Here is an 18975-nt window from a genome sequence, read left to right as displayed (position 1 = left end):
AGCTACACTGTTCCTGCAATAACACGCTCAACCAGATGGGTTGAGCTCAGTGAACAGACTGGTTTATTGCAGGTTGCTGGGCTGCACTTATACTCCCAGCCCGGACCTGGCTGAGAACCGCGCTGGAGGGTGCTGACATCACCCGGTCCCTCAGCACAGGGCTTCTGAGCCCTGTGCTGGGAGAAAGGGAACACCCCCGACGGGGCCATTTCTTGCGGCCGGCTGCCCCGCCGCATGGCTTACAAGCGGTGCCAGTTCGCCTGCCTCTTCCATTTCTCCCTGTGCTTGCTCCCAAGAACTTGGTCTCCCTCCTGATAGCCATTTCGGTCTGGTGGACAGAGGGAGGAGGGGGGTTGGCCTCTGGCCCTCCTTAAGATGATCTTGTCCACCTCCTCCTCTGTCCCCTCCATGGTATCTGGGCATGCTTGAGAAAGGAATGCTTGGTTGGGAAGGGGCAGATGGTTGGAGGGACCCCCATGGCTGAGAGAGTTGTTGATGGGTCTGAGGGGGAGTTACTGAGTGTCCAGGGAGCCAATCGCCGCTGCTCACAACACGTCAAGTGGGAAGCTGGTACCGCCTGGGTTTGCAAACTGCTGTGGCCACAATACAGGAGCGGTCCCCCCCCCCCCGACCTGGGGCACTGTCTGGCTGGGGGTCCCACGCGGCCGGAGTCCCCCTTGACGGCAATTTGCCCGGGGATCGGCCGGGAGGAGGGATGGCAAGTTCGGGGCTCCAGCTCCTGGGCTATTTCCTGGCGCTGGGGGGCTGGGTCGGGATTATTTCCACCACGGCGCTGCCCCAGTGGAAACAGGCGTCTTACTCCGGGGACGCGATCATCACCGCGGTGGGTCTGTACCAGGGGCTCTGGATGTCCTGCGCCTCCCAAAGTACCGGGCAGGTCCAGTGCAAACTCTACGACTCCCTCTTGCTGCTGGACGGTATGTGGAGAAACGAGGCTTGGAACCTTCGCTCCGAGCGGCCGAGTCTATGTCCGAGTGTGTGTATGTGTGTGTGAGAGAGAAAATCTGTGTGTGTATGAGAATCTATGTGTGTTGTGTGAGCATCTGAGTCTGAGTGTGAGAACCTGTGTGTGTGTGTAAACCTCTGTGTGTGAGAGAGAGAATCTGTCTGAGTGTGTGTGTGTGAAAATCTGTGTATGTGTGTCTGTGTGTGTGTGTGAGAATCTGAGTGTGTGTGTGTGTGTGAGAATCTGTGTGTGTGAATCTCTGTGTGAGAGAATCTGTATTTGTGGTGTGTGTGTGTGTGTGTGTGTGTGGGAGAGAGAATCTGTGTGTGTGAGAATCCGTGTGTGTGTGTGACTGAGTGTGTGTGAGTGCTTGAGAATCTGTGTGTGAGAGAGAATCAGTGTGTATGTGAGTGTTTTTGTGAGTGTTTCTGTGTGTGTTTTTGTGTGTCTGAATCTGAGTGTGTGTCTGTGTGTATGAGTGTGTGAGTCTGAGTGTGTGAGTCTGAGTGTGTTTGTGTGTGTCTCTGTTTGTATGAGTTTGTGTGTATGTGTGGGTGTTTATGAGTTTGTGTGTACGTGTGGGTGTGTGTCTATGAGTGTATGTGTGTGTCTGTCTGAGTGCGTGTGTGTGTGTACATTTGTGTGTATGGGTGTGTGTGTGTGTCTGTGTGTGTCTGAGTGTGCCTGTGTGCGTGTCTGTGTGTGTATGTGCGGGTGTGTGTGTGTGTGTGTGTGTGTGTCTCTGAAAGTGTGTATATCTGTGTGTATGTTTGTGTGTGTGTGGGTGTGTGTATATGAGTTTGTGTGTATGTGTGGGTGTGAGTGTGATTGTGTATGTCTGTGTCTGTGTGTGTATGGGAGTGAGTGTGTGTGATGTAATGGGATGGATTGACTGACCATCTGCATTGTTTTGGTGCACACTGTTAACAGTGAAATTGGCAAAATGAATCAGACTTAAACTTGAAAAAGACTTTCTGCAAAAACAATAGTTTCAAACACCTTACAAAATAGGCCATTGTGATAATGTTGGCTTTGATTTCTAAGTATCTCTTGCTATTAACTCTCTGAATTTGAATGCAGAAGGCATGCTTATTTACTTGTTTATGAATTCAATTAGGGATTAATACAATAAACAAAATTAACCCTTTTATCTCCACTAAGGCCCCGTTTTTCTTGGAGTAAAATCTATCAAGAGAAAGTCATTGAGGGGGGATAACACTTTCCTTTTTTCTGTGATGGGCAAAGGTAGTTGGGGACCCAGCCAAGGGCCATTTTCTGATGATGAGGAAGATAAATCTCGCTTTTCGATTGGTCTTGGATGAGGTGCAAGCAATGGCCAATGACGGGTCTGGGAGAGGGGCTGGTGGATTGATGCGCCCAGGGTTAGCAAGCCCTGGGAGATTCACGGAATGGTGGGCAGCGGCACGAGGCCGATGTTGTTCATGCGACCGAGAAACCTTCTCGACAGAATCAAAGTTGCAGAGGTTTCTTGTCTTGTTGGCAGCCGGTTTCCTCTAACTTGTGAATTGTCGATTAAGGATAATGTCACCTGTGCCGTACAATAATTCCACTTTAATTAAGGAGGGATAAAATGGACGGGTTTATCAAATCAATCACATTCTGAATCTTCAAAAACAGTATTGAACTGAACTTAATACACAAAAAAACCCTTTATTCTATACATTTTAAAATCTGGATTGAATATTTCTTTTTTGAAATTGTCCGAAAGGGAAATCTTAAAATTAGTACAAAGTTACTGATCACAGTTTTTCCAAGAGATGCAGAAATGGTTATTTTTCATCCTCTGATATGGCATCGTGCAGAGCCAGTCGGACAGAAGCCTCCTCCGGTTATATGGTGCACTTTCTCAGTTCCTTCTTCTCTTCCCTCTCCCCTTTCCCATTTCCAGCCCACATCCAGGCATCCCGGGCTCTAATGATTGTTTCCGTGGTCTCTGGATTTCTCGGCATAATTGTTAGTGTGGTGGGAATGAAGTGCACAAAAGTGGGAGACAATAACCCACTCACCAAGAGCAGGATGGCAATCTCTGGAGGGGTCCTTTTTCTCATGGCTGGTGAGTTTAAAGTTTATTTGGTTTACTATTCCTTTTTGGAAAAAAAAGAAACACTTCCGCAAATCAATGGTTGAGCCAATGACATAACAGAGCAGCTTTGACTAAGTTACATCTTTCTATAACTGTCGTACATTTTTCTCAACCTTACTGCAATCACTGCATAATGTACACTAATATACCCCTGGTATCTGGAATTCAAATTGGCAAAGAAAATTAAGGAAAATAAATTTAAAATAAATTTAAAAATCAGAATTTGTGCAGGGAGGTGGGACTAGAAAGGGGTGTTTGGTTCGGTGTGGACTAGAAGGGCCTAATGGCCTGTTTCCGTGCTGTAATTGTTATGTTATTATTATGTTATGGAATAATATGTAAAAATATGTGTTTAAAATTGTAAATGTAAATGTTCCCTGAAGAAACATATAAAACTTTGGTGAAGATGGGAGCCAATATCCAGCCAGCGGAGGGCCTTGGTCGGGCTTTGTCCGTAGCAGCTGTTTGATAAAGTTGTGTGAAACAGCAATGGAGTTGCCCATGGGCGTCGCCGTTGGGGTGACTCTCTTAAAGCGTCTCCTTATCCCTGCTTAGTAAAAGTTGCCCCGGTCAGTGGCTTTATCTGAAAACTCGGGGGAAGGGGATAATTATCTATAATGTTATTGTTCATTTTTTTGGTGGCTCCGTGGAGGGGGAGGAACCTGCAGATTCAGCGACGGTTAAATTTAAAGAATGTGACTGGAAATAAAGTAAAATGCTTTAAGGTTTATATATTCATGCAAGTGAAGTTTGTTCAGTGTAAGTACAGCCTAGTTTTTTTTGTCTTTTAAACTGTGTGTATTAGTTAGGCATTGTGAGAGTAAGTCTCAAGCAACCGGAAAATACACTTATCCAGCATCTACCATTCCCCATAGGTGTCGGATACCAGGGGTTTTACTGTATACTAATGCGCGCACACACTTCTGTGAATTGCTAATATCTGATCATGTTGGAGTCATTCACCAATCATCCATGTACATTGCAGATTCTATAAAGGGCCAAGAAAAATCTATTCTATAAAGAACCTAACTTTCAATTGCTGGGCCTGCATTAAGAACTCTAAGCTGTGGTTCCGATAGCAGTTGCTACACCTCTGCTTCACCATGATGTTCCTTATTAATTGTGGTCAAGGATTTCAAGTCAGGCACTCCCAATTGACCTAATCCTTAATTTCTCACACAGTCTGTAAACCTTTAACACCCATGCCTGGAATCTTTATAAAATGACTTAATTTACCTTATGATCTTCTGGTTGAGGATAAGATTAATCCTCCACATGACTATAAATTGAGTTGTTTATGCCCATGCCGTTATTAAAAGCAATTGAATTCCACTTGTTAATAGTAAGTACTTTCCGGTCAGAGTAGTGGTTAGTGCAATGCTGTTACAAAGCCAATCCAGCTCGGTCTGTAAGGAATTTGTACATTCTCTCCGTGCCTCTGCGTAGGTTTCCTCCAGCCACTCTGGTTTTCCCCTACTGTTCAAAAACATACCGGGGGTTGTAGACCAATTGGGCGTAATTGGAGGGCGCGGGCTGTATGTCTAAATGTCCTACAGTATTTTCATCCTTTGCCCTTACTATTCTGGCCTGGAATGATTGTTATCAGCTTGTTCAAATTGAAGGGGGTAAAATAATGAAACAAGAAGTGATTGTAGATACTCAGACAGGTTAAACACTGTCTGTGGAGAGAGAAAGAAAGTTAATGCTTAAAGATGATGAACTTCAAAATCTATTGTTGAAATGAAGAGGCCATAGAACCTGCAAATGTTAACTCAGTTTCTCCAATCACAGATGCAGCCTGGCCTGCTAAATATTTTCACAATTGCATTTTATCCCAGATTCACAACATCTGCAGTACTTCTTTTTTTGCAGAAGGTTAAGGTAGTGCTCCATTTAATTAGCTGTTCCAGTAGGTACCACTTTATCTGGGTAAGAGACCAGTTCTGATGCTCCCACCACTTCATATGATGATGGAGAGCTCAGAGGAAATTGAACCCTTCTTCAGAATCAGTGGGACACATTTCTGGTCAGAGAATGAAAGTATTGTTTTTCTCTTTAACTCTTCTCCCCACACACAGGTGAGTCTCCACTTCCCATACCTTCTGTCCTATGCCCCACCACACCTGGGCACGAGCTGCTTCCCCCTTTTATAAATGTAATATTATCTGTTTATATTAGTCTTGAGAAAAGGGCTCAACATTAAAACATTGACTGACCTTTTCTACCCATAGAAGCTGCCTTAACTTGCTGAGTTACTCCAGAAATACTATGTCTGTTTCCTGTTAGGGTGTCAAAAATGAGAATGGTTACTTACTTAAGTGAGATGTTCATTTCTCCTGCTCTGGTCCTCTGGACCTTCTCAGCCAATTCACAACTTCACTTTTTTCATAATGCCTCAATGAAAATGGATCCCTAACCTCTGCCTGTTGTCTGTTCCTCAGGTCTCTGCACTCTGGTGGCAGTGTCTTGGTATGCCACAAATGTTTCATATGAGTTCTTTGACCCTTTAACACCGGTGAATGCCAGGTAATGAGCACAGAGGCAAGAATGGAGCAATGATTGTGTGGATTGAACTGTCACGAGCCCGGAGGACCCCAAAACCCAGCAGCAATAGATATTCACCAAGACAAATGGTTACTTAAGCAAAGGTTGCTTTTAATTATCTTTAAACATGAAAATAGAATCAAACTTTAACTTATCACTAACTTACTTAACCCCCTTCTAATTCTAAGCACACATGTATGTAATGTGTGTGTAAGTTCAGAAAAGTTCTTTGGTTCACAGTCCAATCTCACTTCTCATTCCTCCAAGTTCACTGGTTGCAGGCAATTCTTATACTGTGCACAGAATTTAATGTTTATAAAGTTCATCAGGCTTTGGTGCTTGAAAGGTCATAGTTACCACTCAGGAAGGTTCTTGTCAGTGTTCAGAGAGAGAGATGTGTTGTTCCAGGACACTCACAACTGATGTACTCCCATCAGTTACCTCAGTGTCTTGCTGACAAAACTTGCCCCTTCAGGGTTCCCCAGATGATAACCTCTTTCTTTCAGGTCACCACTGAGTTCCTTTCTGTTTCACTTATTCCAAGTGAAACATTAGACAGCCAGTCCTCTCCTCTTGCATGAATCACAAGGGCTGCGACGAGGCCATCTTCCACACTGGGGCTTCTTGCCAGCTTTTCCTGTTTCAGTTCCAGCTGCTCTCACTGGCTGAAACACAGTTAGAGTGATCTCTGCTTCTCTCTCTCTCTCTCACTCTCTGAGAGAAAGCCTGTTTGACTCCCTCTGATTACAAAACCACATGGCCCTCTTACAACAGCAAAATTCTCCTGCAGACAATAGTGGCTCCAGCCTGCTCTCTCATCTGTTGCCTTGATAAACAGTAATCCATTAGTGACATCTCTGGAGCCCTCTTCAAAGCTCTTGCAAATAGGTATGAGAAGCTGCTATCTCTCCAGTATTTCAAATAAGAGTGTTTAATAAACTAAAGTGTTTGTATGTGCCCTACTCTAACCAAGCTTTCCAAATTTATCTCCCAAAAACATTTTATATACTCTGTCACAGATCATCCAACTGCAGAGACATGAACAGAATATGAAAATATTAAAACTATCTCAAAAGAAATGATCCCAACGTCAAAACGTTATTTATCACTATCCAGCTCCATCTCTGTCATACCAAACTCTTCCAATCGCTTTTTTTATGTTTGAGCTGAAATTCAGTTTTAGACTTCACATCTAAGTGTTGGGCAGACTTGGGGAAGGGGACGGCACGATTAGCGTAGCAGTTAGAGCAACACTATTACAGCGCCAGCGACCCGGGATTTGAATCCAGCGCTGTCTATAAGTGCCTTGAGAAGGAGACTGTATGGGGCTTGCAGATTAATTGGGGTATTTGGGTGGTAAGGGTTCATTTTATATCTTTCCCATCACCACAGCTGCTCAGCTCCATTTGACCTTGCCCCTTTTCTCACCCACTTCTAGGTTTAATCATTCCAGCCAAATATTCTGTAAACGTGTCACAACACAAACCATTCACCCATCATCTGAGTGCATGTTAAGATTCTACAAAGAGGCAAGAAAGACCTGAACTTTAATCCTCAAAGTCTACGAGTTGTGATGGATTGGTTAATCATATCCATGGTAGCAATTTCCATGTCAGTGTCGATGGGGATTAGATCCTGAATTCTAGCTTGGAATCAACTCCCTGCCAACGCGTACAAATGTGCAGCTCTAGATCAATAATCACCTTCCCTTCCTGTCAGTTTGGAAACCACCACTCTCTGTCTTGTTTCTGTCTGCTTCACCACTCTCCCACAGCCCTTTCCATTATATTACATTGATCCAGCAATTATGTGTGATTCCAAAATATTACTACATTCGCTACCAATTTCTCCCCCTTCCCTGGTCCATAAAGGAGTCTTCCATTTCCCTTGTTGTCACCTCTGTTGCCGTGTCAGATGTAGGTAAGTGATCCGTTCTAAGCCCATCAACTCTCAAAATTATCCAAATTAAATCTTCCCCAGTTTACCTAGTCAACAGTTCTCAGTCACATCTCCAACATTTCTTGCTCGTTCTGCCCTCAGCCCCTCTCCTCCCAGCTTTCCTCTTATCCTCAGCTTCCAACCCTACCAGACTTCACAATCAATTTCTTCTGCATTCAAGGGGATTCCATTACTGGACTTGTCATCTGCCCCTTCAGCATTCCAAAGATTCTGCTCCATCTACAACTCCTTCATTTACTCTTTCATCTCTCAAGACACTTTACGATGCTGCTACAGGAGATTAAACATCTTTTACCACTTCCCTTCCGACCATCCAGAGACCCAAGCAGTCCTTTCAGATGAAGTTACGTATCACTTTCATTCGTTTCCTGTCATGTGGTCTCCTCAATGATGGGGAAGACAAACACAGATCGGGTTGGAAGAACCTCTCTTTTCAGTTCACAAGGGGGTGACCCTGAACCTCCAATCTCCAGCCCCACTCTCACTCTGACCTGGCTGACTGCGACCATTCCCTCCAGCACTGCCCAGTGAAAGCTCAAGGAGCAGCACCTCACCTTTCAGTTGGGCTACATTGAAGCTCAACATTGGGATATTTTTAGGTACCTGCATCTGGAACGAGCCGCAGAGGAATCTGTAGGAAGTGGCCCAATTCAAAAGACATTTGGACAGATACATGGGTAGGAAGGACATTGATGCAAATACAGGCACATGGGATGAGCTCAGAATGCCGATTTGGTCAGCAGGGATGAGTTGGGCAGAAAATCCTGTTCCACACTGTTTGGCATCACTTGCTCTATCCACACATGTCGCTCTGCCATCAACCTCTTCGGGCACCAATCTTTAAGGTAATTGTTACCATGACAACATTGCTCAGCTCTCTATCCCGAACATTCCCTGTTCACTACCCCTTCCTTAGCTCTGCAACTTAAAATACCATAGAACATTACAGGATGGAAAACAGGCCCTTTGGCCCTTCTAGTCTATACCAAACTATGATTCTGCCACAGCATTCCCTTTCTGATTTTGGACATCGGCTCTGTTTCATTCCTCACGGATGCTGTTCGACCTGCTGAGTGCTTCTGGATTTCATCCTTTGGTTTCAGATGTTCAGCTCCTGTACATGTTTTCTCCAGTGTTGGTCAGTATCTTGAGATGTGGGAACAAGAATCAGGAGGAGTAAACAACAGGGAAAAATAGGCTATTGGTTAAAATTTATCAAGAGAACACTTGCCTTTCTGAAAGAATTATATTTTCTCTCCTCTGCTTTGAACGCTGCAGGTATGAGTTTGGTTCGGCCCTGTTTGTTGGTTGGGCATCAGCAAGCCTTGCTATCCTGGGAGGATCCTTCCTTTGCTGTTCCTGTCCTGATGAAGAAAGGAGGAGCCAGTCACACTACAGATCTTCGCAACCATCCACAGCCAAAGAGTGGGTTTGAACCACAATTTTGCATTAAAAAATGGACGTTTTGTTCAAACAAATGCTGCTAATTCCCTGGCAGGAGTCAAACACAAATGTGTGCTGATACTGTGATTGAAGTAAAAACACAATGTGGGAGGAAATCAGCAGGTCAAACGGTGTACTTTATATTGCAAAGGTACAAAACCAACTGGCATCTGGCAACTGGCATCTGAAGGAATTAGAGAATTATCTACAAGACAGTGCTCCATACGATCCAGGATCATCTTCTCACAGACTAACTTTATATCCTGGGGCAATTCATAGAGGCCAATCAGCCTTCCAAGCTACACATTTTTGGGAATGTGATCAGAAACCGGAGCTCCAAGGAGAAACCCAAATGGTCACAGGAAGGACATGCAAACTCTACACAGACAGCACCAGAAATATAGATTGAACTCATGCTGATAGCGCACTGAGACTGCAGCCGTGCCAATTGCTGCCATTTTCTTGATTAAAAATATCCCCCTGATCAGTTCCTTATGTGGAATAATTTTCCTCTATTCTCCTCAGGAACACTTCCAAAGGCACTAAACACATCCTTACACTTCACCTTAATCACATAATGGAATGGGATATTAATTACGGACACAATTACTTGACCTTGATGTGCACCCAGCAGAATATCTCCTTCTCCAACATAGGTAACCCCTAGATAAAACTGGACTACAAATGTTTTCAAAAGGATTGCTTCCTGAAAATAATGGGGGATTAGGATAGATGGAAAGATCATTTCAGATTTGCTGTATCACGTAGGAAGTTGGAGAAACTTTTATTGAATTTAGCCTGCTTAATCATATAAAATGATGCTGACCCATTGTGTTACTTCAACTGACCTAAAAATGTTTTGCCACTGATTATCATTCGTACTCAGCATCGTGTCAGTGTCTAACAATAATCGGCCGGCATTGATGGATTCCAATTGCCCTGACACCACTTTTCTATGGTCACGATGTCCCGGTGAAACCTTTCACCATGTTCATCACTGACTGCACCAAGATCAGCAGGGAAGAAGTCCAAGTGCGAATGCCAACAATAAATGCTATTGTTAAGTACACTCACTCTGCTGTTGCCTGAAGAACATGTGTATCAACATGTGTTCAATTTATGTCAATGTAATGCACAGTGTCTGTATATGTGAGTTGCTTTATAGCCTGTCTGCATCTAGCCTGACTAAGAATGCCCAGGCCTAAGACACTTTTTGCATAATACCCAAACTGAGTGTGTGCCCAGGCTTGGACTGACAAAAACAGCTTGCTTTGTGGCAATATACCAGTAATATGACAGGAAATCACAAAAATAAGTTATATCAATGAAACAATACGTGATAGAAAAGATTTAAGGTGATTTTTGTGATCAGCAGCTCAAAATCCATAAAATACACCTAAAAGTTTTCAGGAAGCAAAATCTTCATTGTCCAGTGTAATAAAAACGCCAAAATCTACCTATGGGGAATGGTAGATGCCAGATAAGTATAATTTCTGGATCTTGAGACTTTACTCTCATTAAAAATAAACAGTTTAAAAGAGAAAAATACTAGACTGTACTTATACTGAACAAACTTCACTTGCATGAATATATATACTTTAAAGCATTTTACATTATTTTCAGTCACATTCTTTGAAAACATTTAACCATTGCTGCATCTGCAGGTTCCTCCCCCTCCACCAGATAAATAACCGCACCCCCCCCCCCACCAAGTTTACAGACAAAGCCTCTAACTGGGGTGACTTACTAAGCAGGAATAAAGAGGCACTGAGTCACCCCCAACGGCGAGCGGCATCAACCAGCTCTTCATCCTGGGCAATGCCATCGCTATTTCACACAACTTTATTCAAACAGCTGCTACAAGCAAGGCCTAACCAAGACCCTCCACTGACTGTATATTTGCTCCCATCTTCACCAAAGGTTTATGTGTTATCTCCAAGAAGATTGACAGTTTTAAAATTACATATTTTTTTACCTATTATTTTATTCTTATTTATTTTTAAAATCTATTTTGCTTGTTTTTGCTGGTTGCTTGAGATTTGTGGGTGTGTGAATTCTGGATACTAGGGATTTTACTGTACTCTTGGATTTTATGACTCTCTTAACCCAAGGCAACTAGCTTTCAAACATGCAAACATCACTCAACATGTGGAACATGTGTAAAGCTGACATTAAAAACTGTAAAATTGAGTTATATTGTTGATCTGGATTTATGGTTCAAGTTCCACAAAGGCAATTTGCAAATTTGAATGGTTTTGAACAAATTATTTATCTCCGATAAAACTGTTAACAGTTAAGGTGGCGAAGTGGCTATTTGGAGCAAAACAAGAAAACCTGTGGATGGTGGGATCTAGTGCAAGACACAAGTGTGCTGGAGAAACTCAGCAGGTCACGTAGTGTTCATAGAATGTAAAAGGCAGTCGGCATTTCCAGCCTGAGCCCTTCATTGGGAATATTTCTGGCCCGAAACATTAACTGCCCGTTACTTCCTGTGGGTAGTGGGTGACCTGCTGAGTTTCTCCAGCACCACCATCTCCTGCAAATGGCTTAAAAAACACTAATACCTCATGGGAAACTTTCAGATATCACCCTTCTAGTTTGTAGGCGAGTCCAAGCCTTGCAGTCATTGGGAATAAATTAGTTTTGATGGTTACCAACATTCATGATAATAAGTTCAATAAAATCCATGGTATCTGGCATCGATGGGGATTGGTAGATGCCAGATAAGTGAATTTTTCTGGTTGCTTGGGATTGCGTGATTGGCGATCTAACGGCAAGGGGAACCAACTGTATTTTTTTACCTTTTTATTTTCTGCGATTTTATTTTTCCAGTCGATTGTGGGTGCCAGTTGCTTGACCTCCGGATAACAGAGCTTTTTTTTTGTATATTTAAAAATTGGCACAGAAAATATTCAACATTTGGTGATAATGAATGTTATAGACGGTAGACACCACAACCAAAAACGAACTCAAAATATAAAAATGGCCGAAAAAAGGAATCTGCGAATACAAATTAGATCCCATTCACAGGAAACAGATGATTTGGGTTTGCAGTGATTGATGATGCCGGTTCCATCAGCTTCCTGTGATCTGACTTTACCGGGTGGAAACCATGTGGTCAGAGTTCATACAAATTACTCATTTTCTGCTTTCTCTATTCCATTTTGCAGGTCAACTTTAAAGCAAACAATGCCCATGAAGGGGGAGCAGTACTTGTAGCACTTGTAGCTGTGGGGTTTCCAAACAAGATCACGAATCCGACTGAATTCTTCATACTAGTAAATGTCAAAATAAAAAAGGAATTTTAAATCTCTGTGTCTTTACTATAAAGGTACCTGGAGCTTTGGGCGATGTGGGGGCCCACTGGGCTTGTGTATATAATGGTTGTTTATATACAGGTCTGACAGTCGTAAACACATGCACATTCTGGTTACTTCTGTGCTTTAAGGAGGCTGAATTTTCATGTATCACACAGGGTGCAGAAAAGAAAGGACGTCTTTTAACACAGGCCAACAAAATGCACCTCAATATTCTTTGAAAGAAGACAACAAAATTGCATTTATGTAGAACCGTTAATTCTCAGCCCATCTCAATGTTTATCACAACGAACGTGGCGTCATCTTGGAGTAGTTGCAGATGTGATTGTATCCATCAGATAGAAGAGCAGTTAACGGAATATCACCTAGCCCAACTAGTAATTGTTTCCAAATCATGTAATTGTGTGAGGATCTGAAGGGGTTCTGATTTTAAATGTTAGCACCCCGACAATATATTCCGAATCCTCTAGAATTTACGTCAAGGAAACAAGTAACTTGTACGCCAGTGGATCAGTGGTTTGTGGAATTTTAGACAAGTGGCTGTTGACAATCAAATCATTTATCCATATAAAACACTGTCCACATGCCCTGCTCTGAGTCTTTTCTATTGTAAAGACAAAGAAGAGATTTCCCCAATGCTTTTGCTCATTTAAACTGCACAATCTTCTGATGTTTATCTCAAAAGTTTTTAGAACTTGAAAACATTTCTTCCTCTCAGTAATTAATGCATTTTCTATTAATTTGAATTGCTTTCTATCACGTCTGAATTCCAATCAGTTCCAGGTTATCAAACGTAAAGGGCTTACATTTTAAGGCAAGAAGTCTGTAAGTGGATATCATTCTCAGGGAGTTAAATGAAATGACTACAATGGTATGAACTTCCTGTACTGACCCATCTATTCTCCACCAGAAAATAAATGGTCTCAGAAGCATGGGTGTGCATTGAAGTGACTGCGTTGAAGGAAACCTGGTTAATGGATAATAACATTTTATTCCTGGGCGTCACCCATTTCCCTGGCTAAAACTTCCATCCACATATCACGGTGACAAGGTGGTTCCCATTCTCAAACCCTCCCACTCTTCCTTCTAATTCATGAAGTTTCACCCTCTCTTAAGATTTTCATTCTCAGTCACTGCACAAGAACCATAAAAATGTTCTCACCTCCACTGCTTGCTTCTCTCATCAGTGATTTGGACCATCGACCTTGCTCCCTGAATTCAGAATCACAATTTATTATCATGAGTATGTCACAAAATTCTTTAGCTTTACAGGTGCAAATATTGCTACAAAATTATATTTATTAAAAAGTAAATAAATTAGTGCAAAAAGTATAGAATGTGAGGCAGTCTCTGTGGTTCGTTCAGGAATCTGATGGCGGAGGGGAAGAAGATGTTTCTGTCCCTATGGGAGTTCTGCAGGTTCCTGATGGTGGCAGCGTGAAGAGGGCATGGCCTGGGTGGTTGGGCTTCCTGAGAATAGAGGCTGCTTTCTTAAGACACGTCCTCATGTAGATGTCCTTGATGGAGTGAAGTCTGATGCCCATGTTGATGCTGGCCAAGTTAACAACCCTCTAGTCTTATTCAATCCTGTCCATACCATACAGTGATGCAACCAGTCAGAATGCTCTCCACCGTACACTTGCGGAAATTTGCAAGCTTTTGGTGACATAGCAAATCTCCTCAAATGGAGACCTCAGGACAGATCTTCAGAGATGTTGGCATCCAGGAATAGGAAGTTCTTAAGCCTTTCCACCGTTGACCCATCAATAAAGACAGGTTCGCGTTCACCTGATTTCCCTCTCCTGAAGTTCACAATCTGTTCCTTGTGCAATCCTCCTGATGACTGTGGTGTCATAGGCAAATTTATAGATGTAGAGGGAGTAGAGCAGAGGGCTAAGCATACATTCTTGAGGTGCGCCTGTACTGATTGACAGTGAGGAGGAGATGCTGTGTCCGATTCGTACTGACATCTTCCGATGAGTAAGTCAAGGATCCAGTTGCAGAGCGGAAGCCCACGTTTTGGAGCTGTTGACCAGTGAGGAGGGTATGATGGTGTTGAAAGTTGATGAAAAGTAGCCTGTTGTACGTGTTTCTGTTGTCTAGATGATCCAGAGCTGAATGAGATTACATCTGCTGTGGAGCAATTGTGGCAGTCAGCGAATTGCAGTGGGTCTAGATCTTTACTTAGGTTTGAGTTCATTCTAGCCATGACCAATCTCTCAGAAGTATTTCAGCACAGGGTGATAGTCATTGAGGCAGGCTCCCTCTACTCTGCTCCTCTTGGACCCTCATATCATTGATCCTCATTTAAAGCAGATGGGAGCCTCCGACTGAAGCAATGAGAGATTGAAAGTGTCCATGAAGATTTTCAGTACTTTGCCAGGTATGCCACCTGGGCCTGGGACCTTGTGAGGGTTCACCCACTTGAATGATGTTCTTACATTAGCCTCAGAGACAGAGATCGCAGGGTCATCAGCCTTTGGAGGGAGGCACTGTGTGGGCATAAAAGGTGTTTGGCTCATCAGGTGGTGAAGCATTTATGGTGTTCAGCCTCGCCTTGTAGAATGTAAGTCTGGGTATCGGACTCTGTCTCCAGCTTCCCTTGGAATTGCCTCTTTGCTCTGAAATAGCCTTCCAAAGGTGGTGAAAACCCAATGCTGGAAGAACCCAGCAGGTCAAACAGTGTACTTTATATAACAAAGATAAAGATGAGCCCTTCCTCCAGATAGGAACAAAATGTGGACAGGTGCCTGAAATAAATGGCAGGGGGGGGGGCAGGAGGAGGAGCACAGACTCAGAGAAAGGTAGATAAGGGCAGGTGGGCACACTCGCAAACAGAGGGAGGGGGGATGGCTCTGAGAATGGAGAGGGAGGGAGAGCTGGAGGAGAGAAGACAGAGGGATGGCGAAGAGAGGGAGAACGGGGAGTGGGCTAGCAGAAACCAGAGAAATAGATGTTAATGCCATCCGATTACATAGGAACATAGGAAGTAGGAACAGGAGTAGGCCAAAAATGGCCCATCGAGCCTGTTCCGCCATTCAATACGATCATGGCTGATCTAATTTATGATTTAACTCCACCTACCTGCCTTCTCCCCATATCCCCTAATTCCTCTATCATGTAAACATTTATCTAACTGAATTTTAAATATGTTTAATGAGGCAGCCTCAACCACTTCCCTGGTTAGAGAATTCCAAACATTCACTACTCTGGGAAAAACTATTTTTCCTCATCTCTGTCCTAAATCTCCTCTCGTTTTAGTTTCCCCAGCCAGCTCAAAAAAACCTTCCTACATCTATCCTATCCATACCCTTCATAATCCTATATGTTTCTATAAGATCTCCTCTCATTCTTTTGAACTCAAGTGAATACAATTCTAGACGATTTAATCTTTCATCATAAGTCAACCCCTTCATCCCAGGGACCAACCTAGTAAACCTCCTCTGGACCGTCTCCAAAGCCAGTATATCCTTCCTCAAATATGGAGACCAGAACTGGACACAGTACTCCAGGTGCGGTCTCATCAGTACCTTATACAGTTGCAACATTACCTCCCTACTCCTGAATTCAATTCCTCTAGCGATGAAGGCCAACATTCCATTCGCCTTCTTAATAACCTGCTGCACCTGCAACCTAACTTTTTGCGATTCATGCACAAGCACTCCCAAGTCCCTCTGCACAACAGCATGCTGTAGTTTTTCACCCTTTAAATAATATTCAGCTCTTTTATTTTTCTTGCCAAAGTGGATAACCTCACACTTACTAACATTGTACTCCATCTGCCAGACCTTTGCCCACTCATCCAGCTTAACTCTATCCTCTGCAGACTCTCCACAATCCTCATTACAATTTGCTCTTCCACTCAATTTGGTGTCATCTGCAAACTTGGCTACACCACATTTTGTCACCTCCTCCAAGTCATCGATGTAATTGATGAACAGTTGTGGGCCTAACACTGACCCCTGCGGCACCCCACTTACCACTTTCTTCCAACCTGAAAAACTCCCATTTATCCTGACTCTCTGCCTCCTGTCAGACAACCAATTTTCAATCCAGGCCAATATATTTCCCCGGACTCCACTTTCCTGTAACTTACTGATAAGTCTCTTGTGCGGCACCTTATCAAATGCTTTCTGGAAATCCAAATATACAACATCAACCTGTTCCCCTCTATCCACCGCACCCATTATATCCTCAAAGAATCCTAACAAGTTTGTCAAACAAGACCTTCCCTTTCTAAAACCATGCTGCGTCTGCCTGATTGAACCCTTACGTTCCAAAAGTTTCACTATTGGAGAGGGCCCAGATGAAAAATTAGGAGTTGTTCCTCTATTTTACAGATGGCTTGGGTTTGACAGTACCTGAGGCCATGGACAGACATGTCAGTGTGGGAATGGGGTACAGAATTGAAATGGTTGGCGACTGGGAGATCCCTGTTGCTGAGTACCTTCGCCAGGGCCAACGTCAGCACATCTTTTCTTAAATGAGGAGCCCAAAACTGCTCACTTGTCAACTGCAAATGGCCAAGCGAGGTCTCACCAGTGCCATATAAAGCCTCAACATCACATCCCTGCTCCTCTATTCTATTCCTTATGAAATGAATGCCAGCATTGAATTTGCCTTCTTCACTGCTGACTCAGCACTCAGGTTTACCTTCAGGCTGTCCTGCACAAGGACTCCCAGAACCCTTTGAACTTTCTCCCCATTTAAAAAATTGTCTGCCTGATAATTTTTTCCATTGAAGTGGATGACTTCATTTTCCCATTCTCCTGATCTGTCTAAACCCTTTTGCAGTCTCCATGTTTCCTCTTCACTACCTGCCTCTCCACCTTGTCCACAAAGCCATTTATTCCGTCATCCAAATCATTTATATACAACATAAAAAGAAGTGCCCCCAACAGCAACCCCTGTGGAACACCCCCAGCAATAGGCACTTCCCTTCCCTGATACCTTCCGACAGTGAAGACTGATGCAAAATACCTTTTTAGTTCCTCTGTCATCTCCTTGTCTCCCATTATTATTTCTCCAGTGTCACTTTCTTGTGGACCTGCATCTACTCTCACCTTTCTTATATATTCATATACCTGAAGAATCTTTTTTGTAACCTCTTATATTATTTGCGAGCCCACTTTCATACTTCATCTTTTCCCTCCTTGTAGTTTTTTTTTTAGTTACATTGTGTAAGTTTTTAAAAACTTCTTAATCCTTTATCTTCCCACTAATTTTTGCTTCCTTGTTTATTTCACATTGGTTTTGACTTCCCTAGTCAGCCAGTGTGACATTTTACCATTCAAATATTTCTTCTTTTTTGTTATGTATTTTTCTTGCACCTTCCACAGTTCTTGCAGAAACTCCATTCACTGGTGCATTGCCATCTTCCCTACTGGAAACCCTGTCTAGTCTACTTTGGCTAGTTCATGCCACTGTAACTCCCTTTAGTCCACCGAAATACTGACATATTTGACTTTAGTTTCTCCTTGTAAAATCTCAAATTGAACTCGATCATATTGTAATCATTTCCTCCTAATCGTGCTTTTACTCTAAGCTCTCTATCACCTCTAATGCATTACACAACACCCAGACCAGTACAGTCGGTCCCCTTATGGGCTCATCCGCAAGCTGCTTTAAAAAGCCATCTCATAGGATTTCTACAAAATCTCTCTCTTGAGATCTAATCCCAATCTGGTTTTCCATATTTGCATGCATGTTAAAACCCTCCCATGACATTGCCTTTCTTGCACGCCTTTTCTATCTGTTGTTGCAATTTATTGTCTGCATTACAGCTACTGTTTGTAGCTCTGTATATTGCAGGAAACAGTGTCTTTTTATGCTTACCATTTCTTAATTCTCTATCTTCTGATCCTACCACCTCTTTCAAGTGATTTAAAGCCTCCCCCTCTGCTTACCTGCCTATCCTTTCGATATACTGTGTGTATGTAAGGAAGACCAAACATCATTTCATATGGTGAGACAGCAAGGTCCTTACGAGGAGCTGTGCGAGTCCTAATTAAAGCTAAGGGTAAGCATTTAATCCAGGAGAGGCCAGTTTTCTCATGAAGTTGAGTGGGTTGATTTTTCAGGGTCTGATTCATCCGTTCAACACGGCCTGAACTCTGGGGGTGCCATGGGGTATGTAACTGCCAATCTATTCCCAGGATTTTACACACACCCTGGATTACCTGAGAGGTAAAATGTGTACCTTGATCTGAGTCAATGGTTTGAATAATGCCATAATGTGGAATAACAGACTCTAGTAATATCCGGATAATGGTGCTAGCACGATCATTAGGGGTCGGGAAAGCCTCAACCCATCGAGTAAAATTATCCACCATCACCAGGAGGTATTTATAAGCCCCTGTCTTAGGTAATTCCGTGAAGTCAATATGTATTAGTTGAAACGGGCGTACGGCTATATCGCGACCACCAGGCATTACCTGGCGCATGACTTTCTTATTCACTCGCTGACAGATTGAGCACCCCCGAGTACTTTGCTTGGCTATGGTGTATATTCCCGAGCAATTAAAGGACCGTACAAAAGCATCAACAAGTGCCTGTGTTCCCCAATGTGTCTGCTGGTGGAGATGATCAATAATCTGATGAGCCAAGGCTTTGTTCAGTATTTGGCATCCCTCTGCCGTCCA

The 18975-nt window shown here is 43.1% G+C and overlaps 1 protein-coding gene across 3 annotated transcripts; it reads left to right on the top strand.

Annotated features, from left to right (window-relative positions):
* The first annotated feature begins 564 nt into the window (after positions 1 to 564).
* Positions 565 to 12326, top strand: LOC138754611 (claudin-19-like). 3 transcript variants are annotated; one of them, XM_069919113.1, is made up of 5 exons: positions 565 to 938; positions 2877 to 3041; positions 5513 to 5597; positions 8853 to 8999; positions 12188 to 12326. In XM_069919113.1, exons 1-5 carry the CDS (start codon positions 716 to 718, stop codon positions 12234 to 12236), a joined length of 669 nt encoding a protein of 222 aa, XP_069775214.1. In that variant the 5' UTR covers positions 565 to 715; the 3' UTR covers positions 12237 to 12326. The 3 variants fall into 3 exon arrangements, with proteins under 3 accessions (XP_069775214.1, XP_069775215.1, XP_069775216.1); XM_069919114.1 differs by lacking the exon at positions 5513 to 5597; XM_069919115.1 differs by lacking the exons at positions 5513 to 5597; positions 8853 to 8999.
* Positions 12327 to 18975: the final 6649 nt, after the last annotated feature.

The sequence above is a fragment of the Narcine bancroftii genome, chromosome 2 (genome assembly GCF_036971445.1).
Source record: "Narcine bancroftii isolate sNarBan1 chromosome 2, sNarBan1.hap1, whole genome shotgun sequence".
Lineage (NCBI taxonomy): Eukaryota > Metazoa > Chordata > Chondrichthyes > Torpediniformes > Narcinidae > Narcine > Narcine bancroftii.
Note: the sequence above shows the minus strand (reverse complement) of the source record. Positions and strands in the feature narration are given on the sequence as shown.